Consider the following 23,406-nt stretch of genomic DNA (forward strand, 5'->3'; position numbering starts at 1 on the left):
CCTATCCTTTTGTGCTGGCACAAATCTACTCACACCCTTGAACCATCCTCTAATTTCTTCACTGCCTCAGCATACGACAACTTCTACACTACTCTGACTCTAGCACCGGACACTTCCGATCCCCAGCTCTGACTCTGACACCGGACACTTCCGATCCCCAGCAACATGGGCACTCCTACAGTTGACACACAACTTTATCCACCGAAAGTACACAGTCCTCTATCCCATGCCTTCTGTACACTTCCCACATATTGGAAACTCCCTCCTACAAACTGCTGCTACATGACCATAAACGTTGCACCTGAAACAGCTCAGTGGATTTGGCACAAAAGCTCTAACCGGATAACAGATATATCCTAACATGACTTTGTCAGGTAGAGACTCTGACACCTCATAAGGACTGCCGGTGGCTCCTCTGTTTCACCACCCTCCCCACCGGGTTTGCGTTGCACCAAACAGCGTGGGCGTCGCACCAAACAGCGTGGGCGTCGCACCAAACAGCGCGGGCGACGCAAATTCCAAGGATCTTGTACTTCATTTGCTCCACCTTCACACTTAACACTACCCCAGAAATCCCTGCTTTCAATGATACCCTGTTCCTAAGATCAAAGTAAGAAACCGATCTTGACCCAAGTTGTGTGACACGGAGTGCCTGCTCCCTCTGATTAGAAGAAACAAACAAATATCACAAGTCCACTACAGGTTACCTTCACTGATTCAACTGCACCCAACTCGTTTCTCACCCACCCTGAAGCCACATGGATCAGCCCAAGGGAAAGGTCCACTTTCTCCAAAAATGTCACTCCTGGTGGACCAGATTCTTCTTTATCAAGTCCAATGATGCTAAGCTCGGGTTCCAAGCCCTTCACAACACCTTCCACCTCACTTAACTTACCCTCATGCACTTCTATTGCCCCTCCAGAACTCGGTCCAGCACACGGCTCATTCTGTTTGCACTTCACAACACCAATCTACTTCGACACCCCATTCATTGTTATCGCCGTCTTCCTCCTTTTCTGCCTCCATTCCTCGTCAGAAATTCATGTTTCTGTGTCCATGCCCCAATATTCCTGATCTTGTTTCATGATTCCCATGTAGCACCATTCAGCTCAAGACCACTTGTTTCATGCCAACTAACAACCTCAAGATGTCCTCCGCCTGCCGAGCACTGCTTTCCCGCAGTTACTTTAACATTACGATGATGGTAATCACAACCCGGTAGTGCCGCGCGGGAGTTGAGTTGTCGACATTAGCTAGTTACTTCCCCCATCGTAACATTAACAGAACTGCGGGAAAGCAGTGCTTGGCAGGTGGGGGCGAAACACACTGTACCGGTTTCCCCTAGCCTCGCTAGCTAGAAGCCTTCTTTTGGTGTTTTTTTTTGTGGTTGGCATTGGTGCATTACTGCAAGCTACTGTGCTGGAGTGTGGCCCAGAGACAGAGCTAGCAGCCTCAATGGCAGTGGACACGGCATGTGTCGTGGAAATATTCAGTCAATAATATTTCTCAAATACCAGAGCCAGTGAGTTCAAATAGACTTTATTACAAAGTAACACAAGCCGAGCTGGTTCATGAAACAACTGCCTTCCCAGCCTTGGCACACACTTGTTATACAGTTTTCATCCTTACGTCACACATAGTAACTCCTCTTTATGTTAATGATTCATCCACTCTGGCATTTAGCCACCAATATCTTTTTGCCTTGCACTCATTTTAGCTTGACTTCACATTAGGGCATAGATTACATTGGTGGCGTAACCATAGCAACAGTAAATATTAGGCCATAACAATGGTACAAAAATAAACAGACATGCAGACTACCAAGACAGGTGCATGTCTAATGGTGCCTAATGACCTAGACACACACAGAGTGCACTTATTCTGCTTACTACTCTAAGATGTCACACATGTATTGGAAAGTTCCCAATATTTGTAGTTAGTGACATATATAGTGGGTGCAGCATATAGTAACTGCAGTCTGCAGATAGACATTATTGCATGAATGCCCTAAAAATAACAGAGTTATAACTTCTGTCTGTTTACAGATGGACGGCGACAGTTCAACCACCGACGCCTCTCAGTTGGGAATGTCAGGGGAGTACATGGCAGGAAGCCACTACGTTCTTCAGTCACAGGATGGTAGGTGGTGGAACTCACCGCACAGACTAAGCACCCCTAATTAGCAACACCCTATTTTCAGACATCCACAATCCCTTGGTCATAATAACTTGGGTGCCCAATGATGCTGGACACAGAGTACCCCTATATAAACATAAAGATACTGACATGGCACTACCACCTTTCACAAGCCCAACGATGCTTCACAAATAACCAGGCTTACATATACTGTAGTAATCATAATTTATCAGGCTTGACATGAACCAAGTCACATGTAGATTCTATCTAGATAGAAGTAGAGATTTGTTTAGGCACAATGTGGTGTTGAATAGGGATCTAACATGCCCCTCCCTCACAGATGATGGGGATGAGAGCCTGCATGACCATGAGGAAGGCAACGGCAGCAAGGAAAACTTCCGTGAGCAGGACATCTACCTCCCCATCGCTAACGTGGCTCGCATCATGAAGAACGCCGTCCCACAGACAGGAAAGGTATGGATTCAAATCAAATGTTATTTATCACGTGGCGAATACAGCTGGTGTAGACTTTACAGTGCACTGCTTGCTTACGAACCTTTTCCAACGATGCAGAGGTTACAAAATAAAATAGTAACTAACACGAGGAATAAAATAAACGAATGGAGCTATATACAGGAAGTACCGGTACCAGATCAACGTGCAGAGGTACTTGAGGTAGATATGCACATGAAGGCAAGGTAGTGACTAGGCATTCGGATAGTTTCTTCCTAGGTTTTTGGCCTTTCTCAGGAGTTTTTCCTAGGGAGTTTTTCCCAGCCACCGTGCTTCTTTCACATGCATTGCTTGCTGTTTGGGGTTTTAGGCTGGGTTTCTGTACAGCACTTTGAGATTTCAGCTGATGTACGAAGGGCTATATAAATACATTTGATTTGATTTGATTTGAATAAGAGTAAAATGGAAACAGAGTAGCAGCAGCAAATTATGAGTGTAAAAGTGTGCGTGTGGGTATGTTTGTTTGTGTTGTCTTAGGGTTGGGCGGTATACCGTATTTTACGATATAACGGTATTGATGCATGGCCCGGTGTGGTGGAATATTCTAATCAAGTGAGAGAGACTTTGTCATTTCTTCAAACAATCATCTTTGTTAAATATCAATTAAGGGGGATCATAAGCCACTCGGGGTTCATCCTATCATTATCTGCACTGGGGCCTATTGTCTTAACCCCACCTTGGCTTAGTTTTCCAGATGCCAGGATGATTTTGAGACAATGAAGGATTATGTTCTACTCCCCCAGGCTCAGTCAGACCACAGGCTCAGTCAGACCACACGGATGAGAAAGTAAAAAAAAAAAAAAAGCTAACATATTGCATAAAAAAACAATTCGTTGCGTAAACAGTATTATAACATTATCTTGCCATTTTTCTCTCACACCAGTTTGGGTTTTTACTAGAGGTTGACAGATTAATTAGGGCCGATTTCAAGTTTTCATTACAATCGGTAATCAGCGTTTTTGGACACCGATTATGGCCGATTACATTGCACTCCACGAGGCAACTGCGTGGCAGGCTGACTACCTGTTATGCGAGTGCAGCAAGGAGCCAAGGTAAGGTGCTAGCTAGAATTAAACTTATCTTATAAAAAACAATCTATCTTAACATAATCACTTGTTAACTACACATGGTTGATGATATTACTAGTTTATCTAGCTTATCCTGCGTTGCATATAATCAATACAGTGCCTGTTAATTTATCATGAATCACAGGCTACTTTGCCAAACGGGTGATTTAACAAGCTAATTCGCGAAAAAAGCACTGCACCAATGTGTACCTAACTTTAAACATCAAGGCCTTTCTTAAAATCATTACACAAGTATATATTTTTAAACCTGCATATTTAGTAAATATTGCCTGCTAACATGAATTTCTTTTAACTAGGGAAATTGTGTCACTTCTCTTGCGTTCTGTGCAACAGAGTCAGGGTATATGCAGCAGTTTGCACCGCCTGGCTCGTTGCGAACTGTGTGAAGACCATTTCTTCCTAACAAAGACAGCCAACTTCGCAAAACGGGGGATGATTTAACAAAAGCTCATTTGTGAAAAAAGCACAATCGTTGCACGAATGTACCTAACCATAAATGTCAATGCCTTTCTTAAAATCAATACACAGAAGTATATATTTTTAAAACTGCATATTTAGTTAAAATAAATTAATGTTAGCAGGCAATATTATCTAGGCAAATTGTGTCACTTCTCTTGTGTTCATTGCACGCAGAGTCAGGGTATATTCAACAGTTTGGGCCGCCTGGCTCGTTGCAAACTAATTTGCCAGAATTTTACATAATTATGGCTTAACATTGAAGGTTGTGCAATGTAACAGCAATAATTACACTTATGGATGCCACACGTTAGATAAAATACAGAATGGTTCCGTATTTCACTGAAAGAATAAACGTTTTGTTTTCGAAATGATAGTTTCCGGATTTGACCATATTAATGACCTAAGGCTCGTATTTCTGTGTGTTATTATAATTAAGCCTATGATTTGATAGCGCAGTCTGACTGAGCGGTGGTAGGCAGCAGCAGGCTCGTAAGCTTTCATTCAAACAGCACTTTCCTGCATTTGCCAGCAGCTCTTCGCTGTGCTTCAAGCATTGCGCTGTTTATGATTCAAGCCTATCAACTCCCGAGATTACGCTGGCAATACTAAAGTACCTATTAGAACATCCAATAGTCAAAGGTATATGAAATACAAATGGTATAGAGAGAAAAGTCTTATAATAACTACAACCTAAAACTTCTTACCTGGGAATATTGAAGACTCGTGTAAAAGGAACCACCAGCTTTCATATGTTCTCATGTTCTAACAAGGAACTTAAAAGTTAGCTTTTTTACATGGCACATATTGCACTTTTACTTCTCCAACACTTTGTTTTTGCATTATTTAAACCAAATTAAATGTTTCATTATTTATTTGAGACTAAATAGATTTTATTGATGTATTATATTAAGTTCAAATAAAAGTGTTCATTGTTCATTCTTTGTTGTAATTGTCATTATTACAAATATATACTTAAAAATCGTCTGATTAATCGGTATCGGCTTTTTTTTGGGTCCTCCAATAATCGGTATCATAATCGGTCGACCTCTAGTTTTTACCTTATCTTCTATAACGGTATTTGAATGTTTGGTTTGTTAAAGGTGATACGCTGTGCGAAATGTCCATTTTTATAGTTTACTTGGCTGCTTGAGTCATCTCTCTCTGCTCTCTCTCTCCATGCTGCTTTCCACACAGACCTGGCCCTGCCCCATGGTACTCAATGAGCGCATTTGTTGTTCCTCGGTCACAAGACACTTGCGTTCAGTTTGCATGGTGAATGCAGCACATGCAACAATGTTGATGACAACCGTTAGGTTCTAAATAAACAGAGTAAAAACTAACGGACAACTAGGAAAAGCTCAAACCAAGTTTATTTACCCTATGGATCAGACAGCTGAACAGTGTGATGTCAATTCTACCTTTAACTAATAATGAGGAGAGGCGAAATCAATAATCAATCAAGGTATTACTTTTATTAAAAACATATTATAATAAGGTGGCTGGTCGCACCACCCATGCAGGTGAAATGGAGTGAGAGCCTCCCTGTACAAAGAGTACAGGAGCATTTATGTAGTGAAGTTACCCCATACAAGCATCTGCAAAACACGTGACCCTATGTATGTGTGTGTGTGTGTGTGTGTGTGTGTGTGTGTGTGTGTGAGGGGTAGACAACTGGGTGAAAAGGTTGCCTCAGTCTGTCGCAACTGAGTGAGGATAATAGGGGCCAAAATGATAGGATGTCACTCCAGACATACTTCCTCTAACGGTAGCTCAACGGTTCCCCGAAGTTGGGCAAGCAAGCAGTTTTGACTGACGGCCCAGATGATGTATGGTCGTACTGGTCACACACACACAAAACATGAATCTTTCGCCCAGAAACAGGCTCCAAACAGAACAGTAGCTCTATCGCTGACCTGACCTCAGCCCAAATTCCTCACTTCTCCCCAGCTCACGGCTGTCATGTTGGCTTGTACCAGACCCTTCTCCTTTCCATAGGATACCTGATGTCTAACAATAACATGTTCTGACAGAATGTAAGCGTTCTGCATTCCCCTCTCTCCCTCAGTACCATGAACAAGGATATTTCAAGTTTAAAGTCAGAACCCATTACAACAATGCTGATTTCATTTAGCTTCTTAATATAAATCCACTAGCGTTCCATAATGACACTATTAGTTTGTATTTCTTACATCAGCAAACAGCTAGTTTGTCTTTTCTTAGCAAGTTGCCCTAAATCTTTTGAAACGCTAATTGTTAGCTGCTAATGCTAATAGCTAGCTACCTAGCTAATAAATGTACTGAGTAAGAGCAAACGTAGCTAGCTAATACAGCCTGAAAATACCAGTGATGGTGTAGACCTAAATCAACATGTTGTTTGTGCCACAGTATCTTCTAATCAAATCGGAATGCATGAATATGTTAGCTAAGAGAAAACATTCAATGTAGCAGAAGATTATAGGGTCCCCTTGGAAACACTTATCAACACTTTGGTTCCTACCCTACCCTGTCACAATAACTCTTCCCTGGCATTTTCATTCATTGTCATGTCAAACAACACTGTATTCAAAGTGCCCACTATTATATTCTAACTATAGAATTAGAATAATCATTATATTTTCATGATTCCAACAGTTCACAGTTCACAAGTTTTTTTGCTCCAAATTGCAATTGCAACATTTGGTTAAAAATACCGGTGTGGTAGTATAAAACAACCAGAATGGAGAAAGACCCATAAAAATCACTTAGAATGTATGCGTTGCAACAGTGGCAACACATATATTCTAAGTGATTTCAATTGATCTTTCTCCATTCTGGTTGTTTTATACTAAAGAACAAAATTATATTTTCATCAATTTCTGCACTCATTTGAGACCATTTCCACACTACGCACCATATGGGCAAACAATCTAGGGCTTATTTTTAATTTTTAATTGTCCTTGCACAACTAGACAGCCAATACATATCTGTTGCTAGGCAGAAACTAATGTGGTGTGTGTCAATCAATCAATCAAATGTATTTATAAAGCCCTTTTTACATCAGCCGATGTCACAAAGTGCTGTACAGAAACCCAGCCTAAAACCCAAAACGGCAAGCAATGCAGATGTAGAAGCACAGTGGCTAGGAAAAACTCCCTAAAAAGGCCGGAACCTAGGAAGAAATCTCGAGAGGAACCAGGCTCTGAGGGGTGGCCAGTCCTTTTCTGGCTGTGCCGGGTGGAGAGAATTAGAGGGAGCATACTTAATTTCACACAGGTCACCGGATAAGACAGAAATACTCCAGATATCACAGATTGACCCTAGCTCCCCGACACATTAAACTATTGCCGCATAAATACTGGAGGCTGAGACAGGAGGGGTCGAGACACAGTGGCCCCGTCCGCCGATACCCCCGGACAGTGCCAAAAAGGCAGGATATAACCCCACCCACTTTGCCAAAGTACAGCCCCCACACCACTAGAGGGATATCTTCAACCTACTACCCTGAGACAAGGCCGAGTATAGCCCACAAAGATCTCCCCCATGGCACGAACCAGAGGGGGGGCGCCAACCCGGACAGGAAATCACGTCAGTGACTCAACCCACTCAAGTAACGCTCCCCTCCTAGGGACGGCATGGAAGAGCACCAGTAAGCCAGTGACTCAGCCCCCATAATAGGGTTAGAGGCAGATAATCCCAGGGGAGAGAGGGGAACCGGCTAGGCAGAGACGGCAAGGGCGGTTTGTCGCTTCAGTGCCTTTCCGTAAACCCTCACACCCCTGGGCCAGACTACACTCAATCATAGGACCTACTGAAGAGATGAGTCTTCAATAAAACTTAAAGGTTGAGACCGAGTCTGCATCTCACATGGATAGGCAGACCATTCCATAAAAATTGAGCTCTATAGGAGAAAGCCCTGCCTCCAGCTGTTTGCTCAGAAATTCTAGGGACTATAAGGAGGCCTGCGTCTTGTGACCGTAGCGTACGTGTAGGTATGTACGGCAGGACCAAATCAGAAAGATGGGTAGTAGCAAGCCCATGTAATGCTTTGTAGGTTAGCAGTAAAACCTTGAAATCAGCCCAAGCCTTAACAGGATGCCAGTGTAGAGAGGCTAGCACTGGAGTAATATGATGAAATTTTTTGGTTCTAGTCAAGATTCTAGCTGCTGTGTTTAGCACTGACTGATGTTTATTTAGTGCTTTATCTGGGTAGCAGGTAAGTAGAGCATTGCAGTAGTCTAATCTAGAAGTGACAAAAGCATGGTTAAGTTTTTTTTGCATCATTTTTGGACAGAAAGTTTCTGATTTTTGCAATGTTATGAAGATGTAAAATGCTGTCCTTGAAACATTCTTGATATGTTCGTCAAAAGAGAGATCAGGGTCCAGAGTCACGCCGAAGTCTTTCACAGTTTTATGTGAGATGACTATACAACCATCAATTAATTGTCAGATCCAACAGAAGATCTCTTTGTTTCTTGGGACCTAGAACTAGCATCTCTGTTTTGTCAGAGTTTAAAAGTAAAACATTTGCCGCCATCCACTTCCTTATGTCTGAAACACAGGCTTCCAGGGAGGGCAATTTTGGGGCTTCACCATGTTTCATTGAAATGTAAAGCTGTGTATCGTCCACATAACAGTGAATGTTAACATTATGTTTCCGAATGACATCACCAAGAGGTAAAATATATAGTGAAAACAATAGTGGTCCTAAAACGGAACCTTGAGGAAAACCAACATTTACAGTTGATTTGTCAGAGGACAAAACATTCACAGAGACAAACTGATATCTTTCCGACAGATAAGATCTAAACCAGGCCAGAACTTGTCCATGTGGACAAATTTGGGTTTCCAATCTCTCCAAAAGAATGTGGTGATCGATGGTATCAAAAGCAGCACTAAGGTCTAGGAGCACTAGGACAGATGCAGAGCCTTGGTCTGACGCCATTAGAAGGTAATTTACCACCTTCACGAGTGCAGTCACAGTGCTATGATGGGGTCTAAAACCAGACTGAAGCATTTCGTATACATTGTCTTCAGGAAGGCAGTGAGTTGCTGCACAACAGCTTTTTCATTTTTTTTGTTGAGAGGAATGGGAGACTCGATATAGGCCAATAGTTTTTATATTTTCTGGGTCAAGGTTTGGCTTTTCATGAGAGGCTTTATTACTGCCACTTTTAGTGAGTTTGGTTCACATCTGGTGGATAGTGTTGGATTCGGGGTAAACTTTGAACATTGATATACTGGAGACATGATAGATCAGGAGCATAGTATATTAAGGAGTGTAAGAGACTGGTTTTTACATCAGAAGTTAATGGTTCTCTGTAGAAAGACAGATGGCGTTGGAATGTGTTGGGTGGACGGGAGGAAGTCACAGGATTGCTATAGGGGAAGTGGATGGACATCTTTGGATTAGGTTGAGGTCAGGAGGTCAGATCCCCTGAAGGGAGAAATGATGGTTCATTACCCTCTTCCTGTCGAACCATATGATGTAAGGATTGGAGAGAAGGAGGAGTGCCTAAAGTGGAGTATATATATATTTGTGATGGTGGAAACATGCTTTTGTCTGAATACAGCTGTGTCAACCATTTGGGAATAATGAAACTTGGTTAAGCTTCTCTAGTGTCCGTGAATTATTTACTCTGAAATATTAGAACCTAACAATAGGGAGCCGTTTATTATATTCAACATAGGAGGGCCAAGCACAGGAAGCAGCTATTTCAGTAGTTTAGTTGGAATAGGGTCCAGTATGCAGCTTGAAGGTTTAGAGGCCAAGATTATTTTCATCAATGTGTCGAGATGATAGTATTAAAAAACTTGAGTGTATCCCTTGATCCGAGGTCCTGGCTGTTTTGTGCAGACTCAGGACAACTGAGCTTTGGAGAAATACACAGATTTAAAGAGGAGTCCGTAATTTGCTTTCTAATGATCATGATCTTTTCCTCAAAGAAGTTTATACATTTATCACTGCTGAAGTGAAAGCCATCCTCTCTTGGGGAACGCTGCTTTTTAGTTAGCTTTGCGACAGTATCAAAAATAAATTTTTGTTTGTTCTTATTCTCCTCAATTAAGTTGAAAAAATAGGATGATCGAACAGCAGTGAGAGCTCTTAGTACCGTGCAGTATCGATCTTTCCAAGCTATTCGGAAGACTTCCAGTTTGGTGTAGCACCATTTCCGTTCCAATTTTCTGGAAGTTTGCTTCAGGGCTCAGGTATTTTCTGTATACCAGGGAGCTAGTTTCTTATGACAAATGTTTTTTGTTTTTAGGGGTGCGACTGCTCTATGTTATTATGGAAGGTTAAATTTAGTTCCTCAGTTAGGTGGTTAACTGATTTTTGTACTCTGACTTCCTTGGATAGGTGGAGGGAGTCTTGTCTGGAAGGGCATCTAGGAATCTTTGGGTTGTCCGAGAATTTATAGCACGGCTTTTGATGATCCTTGGTTGGGGTCTGAGCAGATTATTTGTTGCGATTGCAAACGTAATAAAATGGTGGTCAGACAGTCCAGGATTATGAAGAAAAACTTTAAGATCCACAACATTTATTCCACAGGACAAAACTAGGTCCAGAGTATGATTGTGGCAGTGAGTAGGTCCGGAGACATGTTGGACAAAACCCATTAAGTTGATGATGGCTCCGAAAGCCTTTTGGAGTGGGCCTGTGGACTTTTCCATGTGAATATTAAAGTCACCAAAAATGTGAATATTATCTGCCATGACTACAAGATCCGATAGGAATTCAGGGAACTCAGTGAGGAACACTGCATACTGCCCAGGAGACCTGTAAACAGTAGCTATAAAAAGTGATTGAGTAGGCTGCATATATTTTATGACTAGAAGCTCAAAAGATGAAAAAAGTCATTTTTTTCTGCTGTAAATTGAAATTTGCTATCGTAAATGTTAGCAACACCTCCTATGCAGGATGTGCGGGGATACGGTCACTAGTGTAACCAGGAGGAGAGGCCTCATTTAACACAGTAAATTCATCAGGCTTAAGTTTATGATCAGCGATTAGTTCATTGACTATAACTGCCATGGAAGTGAGGGATCTAACATTAAGTAGCCCTATTTTGAGATGTGAGATATCGCAATCGCTTTCAATAATGACAGGAATGGAGGTCTTTTTTCCAGTAATTTTGCTAAGGCGAACACCGCCATGTTTTGCCCAGCCTAGATCGAGGCAACGACACGGTCCCAATGGGGATAGCTGAGCTGACTACACTGACTATGCTGGTGGCAGACTCCACTAAGCTGGCAGGGTGGCTAACAGCCTGGCCTGCACCCTATCTCATTGTGGAGCTAGAGGAGTTAGAGCCCTGTTTATGTTCATAGATAAAATGAGAGCACCCCTCCAGCTAGGATGGAGTCCGTCACTCCTCAGCAGGCCAAGCTTGGTCCTGTTTGTGGGTAAGTCCCAGAAAGAGGGCCAATTATCTACAAGTTCTATCTTTTGGGAGGGGCAGAAAACGGTTTTCAACCAGCGATTGAGTTGTGAGACTCTGCTGTAGTGCTCATCACTCCCCCTAACTGGGAGGGGGCCAGACAGAGACAATTACTCGATGCCGACACATCTTTCTAGCTGATTTACACGCTGAAGCTATGTTGCGCTTGGTGACCTCTGACTGTCTCATCCTAACATCGTTGGTGCCGACGTGGATAACAATATCTCTATACTCTCTACACTCGCCAGTTTTAGCCTTAGCCGGCACCATCTTCAGATTAGCCTTAACGTCGGTGGCCCTGCCCCCTGGTAAACAGTGTATGATCGCTGGATGATTCGTTTTAAGTCTAATACTACGGGTAATGGAGTCACCATTGACTAGGGTGTTCAATTTAGAGCTAATGGTGGGAGGCTTCGGCGTCTCAGACCTCGTAACGGGTGGAGTAGAGCCCAGAGAAGGCTTGGCCTCTGACTCCGACTCACTGCTTAATGGGGAGAACCGGTTGAAAGTTTCTGTCGGCTGAATGAGCGACACCAGTTGAGCATTCCTACAGCATTTCCTTCCAGAAGCCATGAGAAAATTGTCCAGCTGCCGGGACTGCGAGGGGATTTATACTGCCCTCTGTACTTATTGGTGGCACAGGCGCTGTTTCATCCTTTCCTGCACTTAAATTACCCTTGCCTAACGATTTGCGTCTGATGCTGGGCTTGCAGCACGGCTATCCTCGCCATAAGGCGATCGTTCTCCTGTATATTATGAGTACGGCGACAATTAGAAGGCATAATGTCACTGTTACTACTTAGCTTCGGTTGGTGGAGATCGTGTAGAACCATGTCCGGGGTGAAAAAGTTGAATAAAATATAGAACAGTAATTAAAAAGTAAAAAACGTAAAGTTGGCAGGTAGCAAAGAAACGTTAGCAACAAACCGCACATCAGCACGGAAACATGTCTACCGTCGATGACGGTAACGTATTGGAAGGAACAATAGTATAATCTGTGTAATAGTACGGTCCTTGTCACTTCATCTGACCTGACCTCCTCCCACATTCCTTCTTCCTCCCTAATCCATGGCTATCCAACTTTACCAGTGACTGAAACCAGACTGTTACCCTTTAGCCCTCTCCATAGGATCCATGAGATTTAACAATTACATTATAGATGTAAAGTAGTTATAGTATAGTTAACCTCTCTAGGGCCGGAGGGACGAAATCGTCCCACCTACGTAACAGCCAGTGGAATCCTGTGGCGCGTTATTCAAATACCTTAGAAATGCTATTACTTCAATTTCTCAAACATATGACTATTTTACAGCATTTTAAAGACAAGACTCTCGTTAATCTAACCACACTGTCCGATTTCAAAAAGGCTTTACAACGAAAGCAAAACATTAGATTATGTCAGCAGAGTACCCAGCCAGAAATAATCAGACACCCATTTTTGAAGCTAGCATATAATGTCACATAAACCCAGAAGACAGCTAAATGCAGCACTAACCTTTGATGATCTTCATCAGATGACAACCCTAGGACATTATGTTATACAATACATGCATGTTTTGTTCAATCAAGTTCATATTTATATCAAAAACCAGCTTTTTACATTAGCATGTGACGTTCAGAACTAGCATACCCCCCGCAAACTTCCGGCGAATTTACTAACAATTTACTAAATTACTCACGATAAACGTTCACAAAAAGCATAACAATTATTTTAAGAATTATAGATACAGAACTCCTCTATGCACTCGATATGTCCGATTTTAAAATAGTTTTTTGGTGAAAGCACATTTTGCAATATTCTAAGTAGATAGCCCAGCATCACAGGGCTAGCTATTTAGACACCCAGCAAGTTTAGCCTTCACCAAACTCCGATTTACTATTAGAAAAGTTTGATTTCCTTTGGTGTTCTTCGTCAGAATGCACTCCCAGGACTTCTACTTCAATAACAAATGTTGGTTTGGTCCCAAATAATCCATAGTTATGTTCAAACAGCGGCGTTTTGTTCGTGCGTTCAAGACACTATCCGAATGGTAAATAAGCGTCATGCGCACGGCACATTTCGTGACAAAAAAAATCTAAATATTCCATTACCGTACTTCGAAGCATGTCAACCACTGTTTAAAATCAATTTTTATGCCATTTTTCTCGTAAAAAAGCGATAATATTCCGACCGGGAATCTGCAATTAGGTAAACAGACGAAATAAAATAAAGCACGGGGTCGACTCGGGCACGCGCCTAAGCCCATTGTCCTCTGATCGGCCATTTGTCAAAGGCGATAATGTGTTTCAGCCAGAGGCTGCCTCGATATCGTTCAGCTTTTTCCCGGGCTCTGAGAGCCTATGGGAGCCGTAGGAAGTGTCACGTTACAGCAAAGATCCTCAGTCTTCAATAAACAGAGGCAAGAAGAACAACACCTTGTCAGACAGGCCACTTCCTGGTCAGAATCTTCTCAGATTTTTGCCTGCCATATGAGTTCTGTTATACTCACAGACACCATTCAAACAGTTTTAGAAACTTTATGGTGTTTTCTATCCAAAGCCAATAATTATATGCATATTCTAGTTACTGGGCAGGAGTAGTAACCAGATTAAATCGGGTACGTTTTTTATCCGGCCGTGTAAATACTGCCCCCTAGCCCTAACAGGTTAACATGGATATGTATATATTTCAAGCTAGAATCCAACACCATCCTAGGGTCACGCACTACTCATGTTATATTCCAAGATGGCATAGCAGTCAGATGTCCTTTGTCGTCCTCCTTGTCGTGTCCCGTTTATTTATATAAATTTATATACATTTTCTTCGCATATCTTTTTATATATCTTTTTCTAAAAACTCAACCTCAAAACACTCTCCTGCAACCCGCCTCACCAATAAAAAATAAAAAAAAAGGTATTATTTACCTGAAATCCACAGCTAGCCAGAGGTTAGCCAGAGGTTAGCCAGAGGTTAGCCAGAGGTTAGCCAGAGGTTAGCCAGAGGTTAGCCAGAGGTTAGCCAGTTCACTGGCTAACGTTGGAGTTCAGCTAGCCACGGTTGGCGGTCATCAGCTATCCCTTAGCTCGAAAAGCTATCTCCAGTTTTGTACAGCGCGACTCAGACCAGAGCATACCGGACCTATTTTCTCTCCATATCCCCGGATTTCTACCGCAGGCTCTGGACATTTACACCTGGATCTTGCAGCTAGCTAGCTACTATACCAGTGACTATTGGTTAACGTCGGTCCCGGAGCTAACATCAATTATTCCGGAGCTAGCCAGCTGAAGAGTTCCATCAGCCACTCCTGGGCTACAATCACCTATCCGGACCCGTTTTACTGCCGATGCGGAGCCCCATCGGGCCTTCACGACTGGACTACCGACGTTATCTGCCCGAGGGAGTTATCCAACTGGCCCCTCCGTTGCGACGTAACCTGAACGCCCATCTGCGGCCCGCTAATCGTTAGCTGTCTTATCGGCTGCTATCTGAATAGGTCTATCGGACAATTTTCTTGGGCCACTATAACTATAACTATTTTGCCAATTGGACTGGTCCCCCCTATCACACGGAACCCCACTAATCTACAGATGCACGAGGTGGCTAAAAACAGACCTCCCTCCATCTTCTGCCAGCTTGCTACCTATGGCCCGGCTAGCTGTCTGAATCTCACTGGACCCTTATGATCACTCGGCTAAGCATGCCTCTCCTTAATGTCAATATGCCTTGTCCATTGCTGTACTTGTATTTAAGCATACCCACCGAAAACTTCCGTTGAATTTACTAAATTACTCATGATAAACGTTGACAAAATACATAACAATTATTTTAAGAATTATAGATACAGAATTCCTTTATGCAAACAATCTGTCAGATTTTAAAATAGCTTTTCAGCGAAAGCACATTTTGCAATATTCTGAGTACATAGCTTGGCCATCACAGGCTAGCTAATTTGGGGCTCACTAAACTCAGAATTACTATTAGAAAAATTGGATTACCTTTGCTGTTCTTCGTCAGAATGCACTCACAGGGCTTCTACTTCAACAACAAATGTTGTTTTGGTTCCAAATAATCCATAGTTATATCCAAATACCTCCGTTTTGTTTGTGGGTTCAGGTCACTATCCGTAGGGTAACGCGCGAGCGCATTTCGTGACAAAAAAAATCGAAATATTCCATTACCGTACTTAGAAGCATGTCAAACGCTGTTTAAAATCAATTTTTATGCTATTTTCCTCGTAAAATAGCGATAATATTCTACCCGGGCAACGTTGTATTCATTCAAAGGCTGAAAGAAAAAAATTGAGAAGTCTCGTGAACGCGCATCTGTCTCACTGTCCCCAGGCTGACCACTTACAAACTCTGCTGCTGTACTTTGCCCAGAGACAGCAGACACCCCATTCCACTTTCTGGCGGCTTTAGAGAGCCAATGGAAGCCTTAGAAAGTGTCACGTTACAGCACAGATGCTGTATTTTCGATAGAGATGCAACAGAAGGACAACAAATTGTCAGACATGGCACTTCCTGTATGGAATCTTCTCAGGTTTTGGCCTGCCATATGAGTTCTGTTATACTCACAGACACCATTCAAACAGTTTTAGAACCTTTAGAGTGTTTTCTATCCAAATCTACTGCATATTCTCGTTTCTGGGCAAGAGTAGTAACCAGTTTAAATCGGGTACGTTTTTTATCCGGCCGTGAAAATACTGCCCCCTAGCCCCAACAGGTTAAATAAAGGTGAAATAAATAAACTCAAAGCAAATTTAGAACTTTTATTATTCAAAAAATCATAAAATACCACCATACCATCCCAATGTATTTTTTTTTTTTGTGAGTTGATATTTTGACCATATCGCCCAGCCCTAGTGTGTGTGTGTGTGTGTGTGTGTGTGTGTGTGTTACAGTGCCTTCAGAAAGTATTCAGACCCTTTGATTTTTTTCCACATTTTGTTACATTACAGCCTTATTCAAAAATGTATTAAATTCATGTTTTTCCTCATCAATCTACACACAATACCCCATAATGACAAAGCGAAAACATTTATTTATTTTTTTTAAATCACAAGAATTCTATGAAATACCTTATTTACATAAGTATTCAGACCCTTTGCTATGAGACTCAAAATTGAGATCCGGTGCATCCTGTTTCCATTGATCATCATTGAGATGTTTCCACAACTTGATTGGAGTCCACCTGTGGTAAATTCAATTGATTGGACATGATTTGGAAAAGAACACACCTGTCTATATAAGGTCTCACAGTTGACAGTGCGTGTCAGAGCAAAAACCAAGCCATGAGGTCAAAGAAATTGTCTGTAGAGCTCAGAGACAGGATTGTGTTGAAGCACAGATGTGGGGAAGTGTACTAAATCATTTCTGCAGCATTGAAAGTGTCGTGGAAATTCAGTACTGAGAGAGATTTGGTAATTTCTTCAAACAATCATCTTTATTTAATATCGATTAATTATTGCAATAATGAGGCTGGTCGACCCCCACCCTTGAGTGTTAGACCAAGTAACCGAACCTTTACACAAATGCAGAGTACTATATATAGCTGATACTAACAATGCTCCGTCATGGTTGGTTCAACCCCCCCTAATGCAGACCAAGGAACATCATAAACCATTCTGGCTTCATCTTGTCGTTATCTGTTGTCTTAACCCCACCCTGGCTTAGTTTCCCAGATGCAATGATGGTTTTGAGACGATGAGTGATTGTTCTACTCCTAAGCTATCCCTTAGTAAAACACATTCTTGTTTATGTAATGCAGTCTTTAACCCATTTGTCAGCTCAAGCCATCTCAAGTGACCATACACCCAGATTAGCTGCAGGGAACTAGAGCCCATGAAAACAGACACTAACGGGACAGAAATGTCTTATTATTAATCAAATATTTAATTGTTAATTGTTAATATCAAATAAACCAGGTACATATGTACTTTTTCTATCACAGAAGTCCCTAAGAACCCAGAGCTGACAGAGCTTGAGAGGATCTGCAGAGAAGAATGGGAGAAGCTCCCCAAATATAGGTGTGCCAAGCTTGTAACATCATACCCAAGAAGACTTGAGGCTGTAATAGCTGCTAAAGGTTCTTCAACAAAGTACTGAGTAAAGCGTCTTAATACTTATGTAAATGTGTGTAAAATTTCTAAAAAGCTGTTTTTCTTTTGTCATTATGGGGTATTGTGTGTTGATTTGATGAGGGGAGAAAACTATTTAATCAGTTTTAGAATAAGGCTTTAACATAACAAAATGCAGAAAAGGTCAAGGGGTCTGAATACTTTCTGTATGCAGTGTGTGTGTGTGTGTGTGTGTGTGTGGAAGTAGTGTTCGAATGTATGAGGGATTTGTGTGGGAATGACAGTAGTGTATAGTGTGTTTGAGTGAGTGTGTATATAAAGTCTAGTGAGTGTGCATAGGGTCAGTGCAAGATAGTTTTGGTACCATTAATTGACTGCAGTCTGGCTATTTAGCAGTCGTATGGCTTGGGGGTAGAAGGTGTCTCGGAGCCTGTTGGTTGGAAGGCCAATGCTCCGGTACCGTTTGCCGGACGGTAGCAAAGTGAACAGTCTATGGCTTGGGTGACTGAAGTCTTTGGCAACTTTTCGGGCCTTTCTCTGACACCGCCTGATAGAGAGGTTCTAGATGGCAGAGAGCTCAGCCCTCAGTGATGTACTGGGCTGTCCGCACCACTCTTTGTGGCGCTTGTGGTCATGCTGTGATGCTGCCAGTCAAGATTCTCTCTTGGGGACGAGGCACTGCCGTGCCCTCTTCCCGACTGTGCGGGTGTGTGTGGACCATGTTAAGTTCTTAGTGATCTAGACGCCAAGGAACTTGAAACGCTCGACCCGCTTCACTACAGCCCCGTTGATGTGGATGGGGCGTGCTCTCCCCTCTTTCTCCTATAGTCCACAATCAGCGCCTTGGTCTTACTGAAGTTGAGGTAGTTGTCCTGGCACTACACTACTAAGTCTCTGACTTCCTTTCCTATAGGCTGACTCGTCGCCGTCGATGATCAGGCCTACCACCGTCGTGTTGTCAGCAGACTTGATGATGGTGTATGCTTAAAGGATAATTTTTTTTTGTGATGCACTGATATGACATTTTTGGCCGATAGCCGATATTTTTCTTGCTCAAAAAAAAACATTACCAATACCGATTTTAAAATTGTTAGCTGCCATTTAAGCATTATAGTACAGTTAAATAGTTAACACACACACATGGACGCAGCGGTCTCAGGCATTGCATCTCAGTGCAAGAGGTGTCACTACAGTCACTGGTTTGAATTCAGGCTGTATCACCTCCGGCCGTGATTGAAGTCCCAAAGGGCAGAGCACAATTGGCCCAGGGTCGTCTGGGCCGTCATTGTAAATAAGAATTTGTTCTTAACTTACTTGCCTAGTTAAATAAAGGTTACACACACACGCACACACCATACTAACCAAAAAGTTAATTTGTTGGCATTTACGCATGTCCCTATTACCAGTAAAACATAATCAAAACCTATTTCTTTCACTTACTTGCTGTGCTGTTTCGTTGTTCATTTGTTCAGTCGTTTCATTCTCAACCAGGATTTCTATGGAACGCTGTTTGCGTGTCAAAAAAAGATATGTCAAATAACAATCTGTTTCAGTAGTTATAGTTAGCTAACTAACTATATAGCTAGGTGTCATCTAAAATAACCCTAATTTATAAGACAGTTCTTATTTGATTAATGGTGGTCAGATCCATCTGTGAAGCTAGCTACAATAAGGATTAGCCACAAAAGTGGACTTTGGTTAGCCTTCAAAATAAAAGTATGCCATAATTCTACTATTTCTATTCATTTGCATCACTGTCAATGACATACTTTTATTTTGAAGGCAAACCGCAAATTCCACTATTGTGCCTAATCCTTATTGTGGCTAGTTACCTCCCTTATCTCACCTCATTTGCTCACATTGTATATAGTCTTATTTTTCGACTGTATTATTGACTGTATGTTTGTTTTACTCCATGTGTAACTCTGTTGTATGTGTCGAACTGCTTTGCTTTATCTTGGCCAGGTCGCAATTGTAAATGAGAACTTGTTCTCAACTTGCCTACCTGGTTAAATAAAGGTGAAATAAATAAATAGTTTCACAACACATAACCCAGTCCGGTCGAGCCTCACTAGCCAGATGAAGCTAGCTGGCTGCTTATAACGTTAGCTTTGGGCAACAGGGTTAAGTAGCTGGCTAGCTATTTATTTTCATGAACTGAAGTTTAATTTCAACGGATGAACAACAGTGGCAACCTAGCTAATACTTACTCACAAGTATTCCTAAATCATTGCTAAGAATAATGAAAATGACTGCAGTTTCTACTGGTCGTTGTTTCCCTCATTAAAATGCAAATCATTTTATAACATTTTTGACATGCGGTTTTCTGGATTTTTGTTGTTGTTATTCTGTCGCTCACTGTTCAAATAAACCTACCATTAAAATTATAGACTGATCATTTCTTTGTCAGTGGGCAAACGTACAAAATCAGCAGGGGATCAAATACTTTTTTCCCTCACTGTACATGTACACAAATCAAGATTGAAACAGTGGAAAGCCAGATACATAGACCTAGGGCTGGGTGATATGTCCCAAATATTATATCACGGTATTTCAAAATAAATGACGCTATTTTTTGTTTTTGAATAATAAAAGTTGTACATTTGCTTTATGAGTAGTGAGTGATCCTATGGTGGCAACACATACATTCTAAGTGATTTCAAGGAGTCTTTCTCCATTCTGGTTGTTTTATACTGTTCAATTCAACTTCAACCAAAACAAATTTCAGCACTTTTATCATTTCTGCTTTTCCTGCACTCCATTGCAGTGGTGGAAAAAGTACCCAATTGTCATACTTGAGTGAAAGTAAAGATCCGTTAACAGAAAATTACGCAAGTAAAAGTGAAAGTTACCCAGTAAAATACTACTTGAATAAAAGTCTAAAAGTATTTGGTTTTAAATATACTTAAGTATCAAAAGTAAATGTAATTGATAAAATGTACATAAGTATCAAAAATAAAAGTAAATAATTTCAAATTCCTTATATTAAGCAAACCAGATGGTACCATTTTCTTGTTTTTTAAATTTACGGATAGCCAGGGGCACACTAACACTCAGTCAAAATTGACAAACAAAGCATTTGTGTTTAGTGAGTCCTCCAGATCAGAGGCAGTAGATGACCAGGGATGTTCTCTTGACAAGTACGTGAATTGGACCATTTTCCTGTCCTGCTTAGCATTGAGGTGTCGGTGGAAAATGTTTGGAGTAAAAAGTACAGTATTTTCTTTAGGAATGTAGTGCAGTAAAAGTTGTCGAAAGAAATAAAGTACAGATACCAAAAAACGTCGTAGGTAGTACTTGAAAGTATTTTTATTTTAGTACTTTACACCAGTGCTCAATTGATCATTTCCACACTGCCACGTACGGCGGAACGATATGGGCAAATAATCTAGGATTTATTTTTAACCAAATGTTGCAATTGCGATTTGACTTGCGAATTAGAGCAAAACTGTTGGAATCATGGAAATAGAATGATTATTATAATTCTATAGTTAGAATATAATAGTGGGCACTTTGAATACAGTGTTTGAGATGACAACGAATTAAAATGCCAGGGATGAGTTATTGTGACAGGGTAGGAACTAAAGTGTTGATAAGTGTTTCCTAGGGGACCCTATAAGCTTTGGCTACATTGCATGTTTTCTCTTAGCTACTTCATGTAGCTAACATATTCTTGCTTTGCATATGCCTCTTTGATTTAGAAGATACTGTTGCACAAACAACATGCTGATTTAGGTCTCCACCATCACTGGTATTTTCAGGCTGTATTAGCTAGCTACGTTTGCTCTTACTCAGTACATTTATTAGCTAGCTAGCTATTAGCATTAGCGGCTAACAATTAGTGTCTCAATGTTTAGAGCAACTTGCTAAGAAAAGACAAACTAGCTGTTTGCTGATGTAAGAAACACAAACTTAGTGTCATAGAACGCTAGTGGATTTATTTTAAGAAGAAAAATGAAAACAGCATTGTCATCAACATTGTAGCATGTGCTGCATTGACCATGCAGACTGAACGCAAGTGTCTCGTGGTCGAGGAACATCAAATGCGCTCCTTGAGTGACAGGGGGCGTGGCTAGGTCTGTGTGGAATGTGGCACAGAGAGAAAGAGCGGAGAGAGATGACTCAAGTAGTGAAGTAAACTATAAAAATTGACATTACACATGGCATATCACATTTAAAAAAACAAACAGTCAAATACCGGTATAGAAGGTAAAGTAAAAACCCGGTCCCTGCATCAATACCGGTATATCATAAAATACGGTATACCGCCCAGCCCTACATAGACCACATAATCATCATATAGGGCTTCCAACAACCCCTAAATTACTGTCATAACCAATTTGAGGCCATGTATTTTAAAGAAAGCTGGACTCATGCAGTGGTAGAGGAAACACTGAGACTGAGAACTCTGTTCAGCACATAAGCGCCTTTCAGGTCACCCAAAGACAAACTGTACTTAAAAAAATGTTTTTATTATTATTTGGCATGACTAAATATTCACCAGTGTTGGTGTGTTTCTCCTTTGCCTTGGCCCAAACATACAGTAGGCTACATGTCCTGTGGTGGAATTATTGTAATCAAAAGGAGAGACCTTTAAGATTTCTTCAAAATAATCAAACTTTATTTAATTAGTGCAGTAATGGAGCTGGTCGGTAATCACCCCTGGAGGTGATCACTGAGAACTCTACGAGCTGGTTGGAGCCACAGCATTTTATAGCAAAGTCCATCCTCCTTCAGTCTACACGACACACAACAGATGTATGGAATGGGTCAAAAGGTTAAGATTTGTATGAAAGATACTTATAATTCACAGCAGACAGTATCTGCTGTAAAAACATGAGAACTCATTGTGTTAATGCCAGTGTCTGGCCCCCCAACTCCATACTAGAGCCATCTCTCCCTGGTACCGTATAGAACAGATACATTAACTCTTGCTCTGGAATGCGGAATCCCCAAAGAAAGGGTAAATCTTTCAGAGGCCCATCCTCAGTAGAACACACACATGAGAATTATAACAACCCTTTATTATGTTGCATAAAACAACCATCTGATGCAATAACAGCATTATAACATAATCTTGTAATTTCCACCATAGTCCTTGAGCCTCCTTGTACTCCCTCGTTCCAGCTCCAGGTGGTAAAGCTCTCGAAGGCTGCTTGTTTGCTGCCTGACTTTCGTTCAGTGTGTTCCCACCCAGCATGACTTCCATGACTGATTACCAACAACAGATGTGACATTCCACATAAGTTGCACATGTCAGGTTGACCTGGCCGTGTTTGTTTTTCACCAGATCCATTAACAACACATCAAATATGAACACTGATGGGGGGTTTCCCGAACACACTTTCCAGAGATGATCCAATAACCATGCATTTTATTAACGCTGGGAATTGCCAGAGACCTCACGATACGATATTATCACAATACTTAAATCGCAATATATATTGTATCTTTCTAGATTCTAAACTGAACAAAAAAAGAAACGTCCCTTTTTTGACTTCACAGATCTTCATTGTAAAGGGTTTTAACACTGTTTCCCATGATTGTTCAATGAACCATAAAAAATTTATGAACATGCACCAGTGGAACGGTCGTTAAGACACCAACAGCTTACAGACGGTGGGCAATTAAGGTCACAGTTCTGAAAACCTAGGACACTAAAGAGGCCTTTCTACTGACTCTGAAAAACACCAAAAGAAAGATGCCCAGGGTCCCTGCTCATCTGCGTGAACATGCCTT

The 23,406-nt window shown here is 41.4% G+C and overlaps 1 protein-coding gene across 5 annotated transcripts in view; it reads left to right on the forward strand.

Annotated features, from left to right (window-relative positions):
* LOC115196986 (nuclear transcription factor Y subunit beta) overlaps positions 1-23,406 on the forward strand; it is a 44,386-nt gene that overhangs the window by 5,341 nt on the left and 15,639 nt on the right. For all 5 annotated transcript variants that reach the window (XM_029758081.1, XM_029758083.1, XM_029758079.1 and 2 more), the window contains exons 2-3: positions 2,046-2,139; positions 2,477-2,610. In XM_029758081.1, the coding sequence (XP_029613941.1) occupies positions 2,046-2,139; positions 2,477-2,610 (228 nt within the window). The remainder of the gene's footprint in view (positions 1-2,045; positions 2,140-2,476; positions 2,611-23,406) is intronic.

The sequence above is a fragment of the Salmo trutta genome, chromosome 7 (genome assembly GCF_901001165.1).
Source record: "Salmo trutta chromosome 7, fSalTru1.1, whole genome shotgun sequence".
NCBI lineage: Eukaryota > Metazoa > Chordata > Actinopteri > Salmoniformes > Salmonidae > Salmo > Salmo trutta.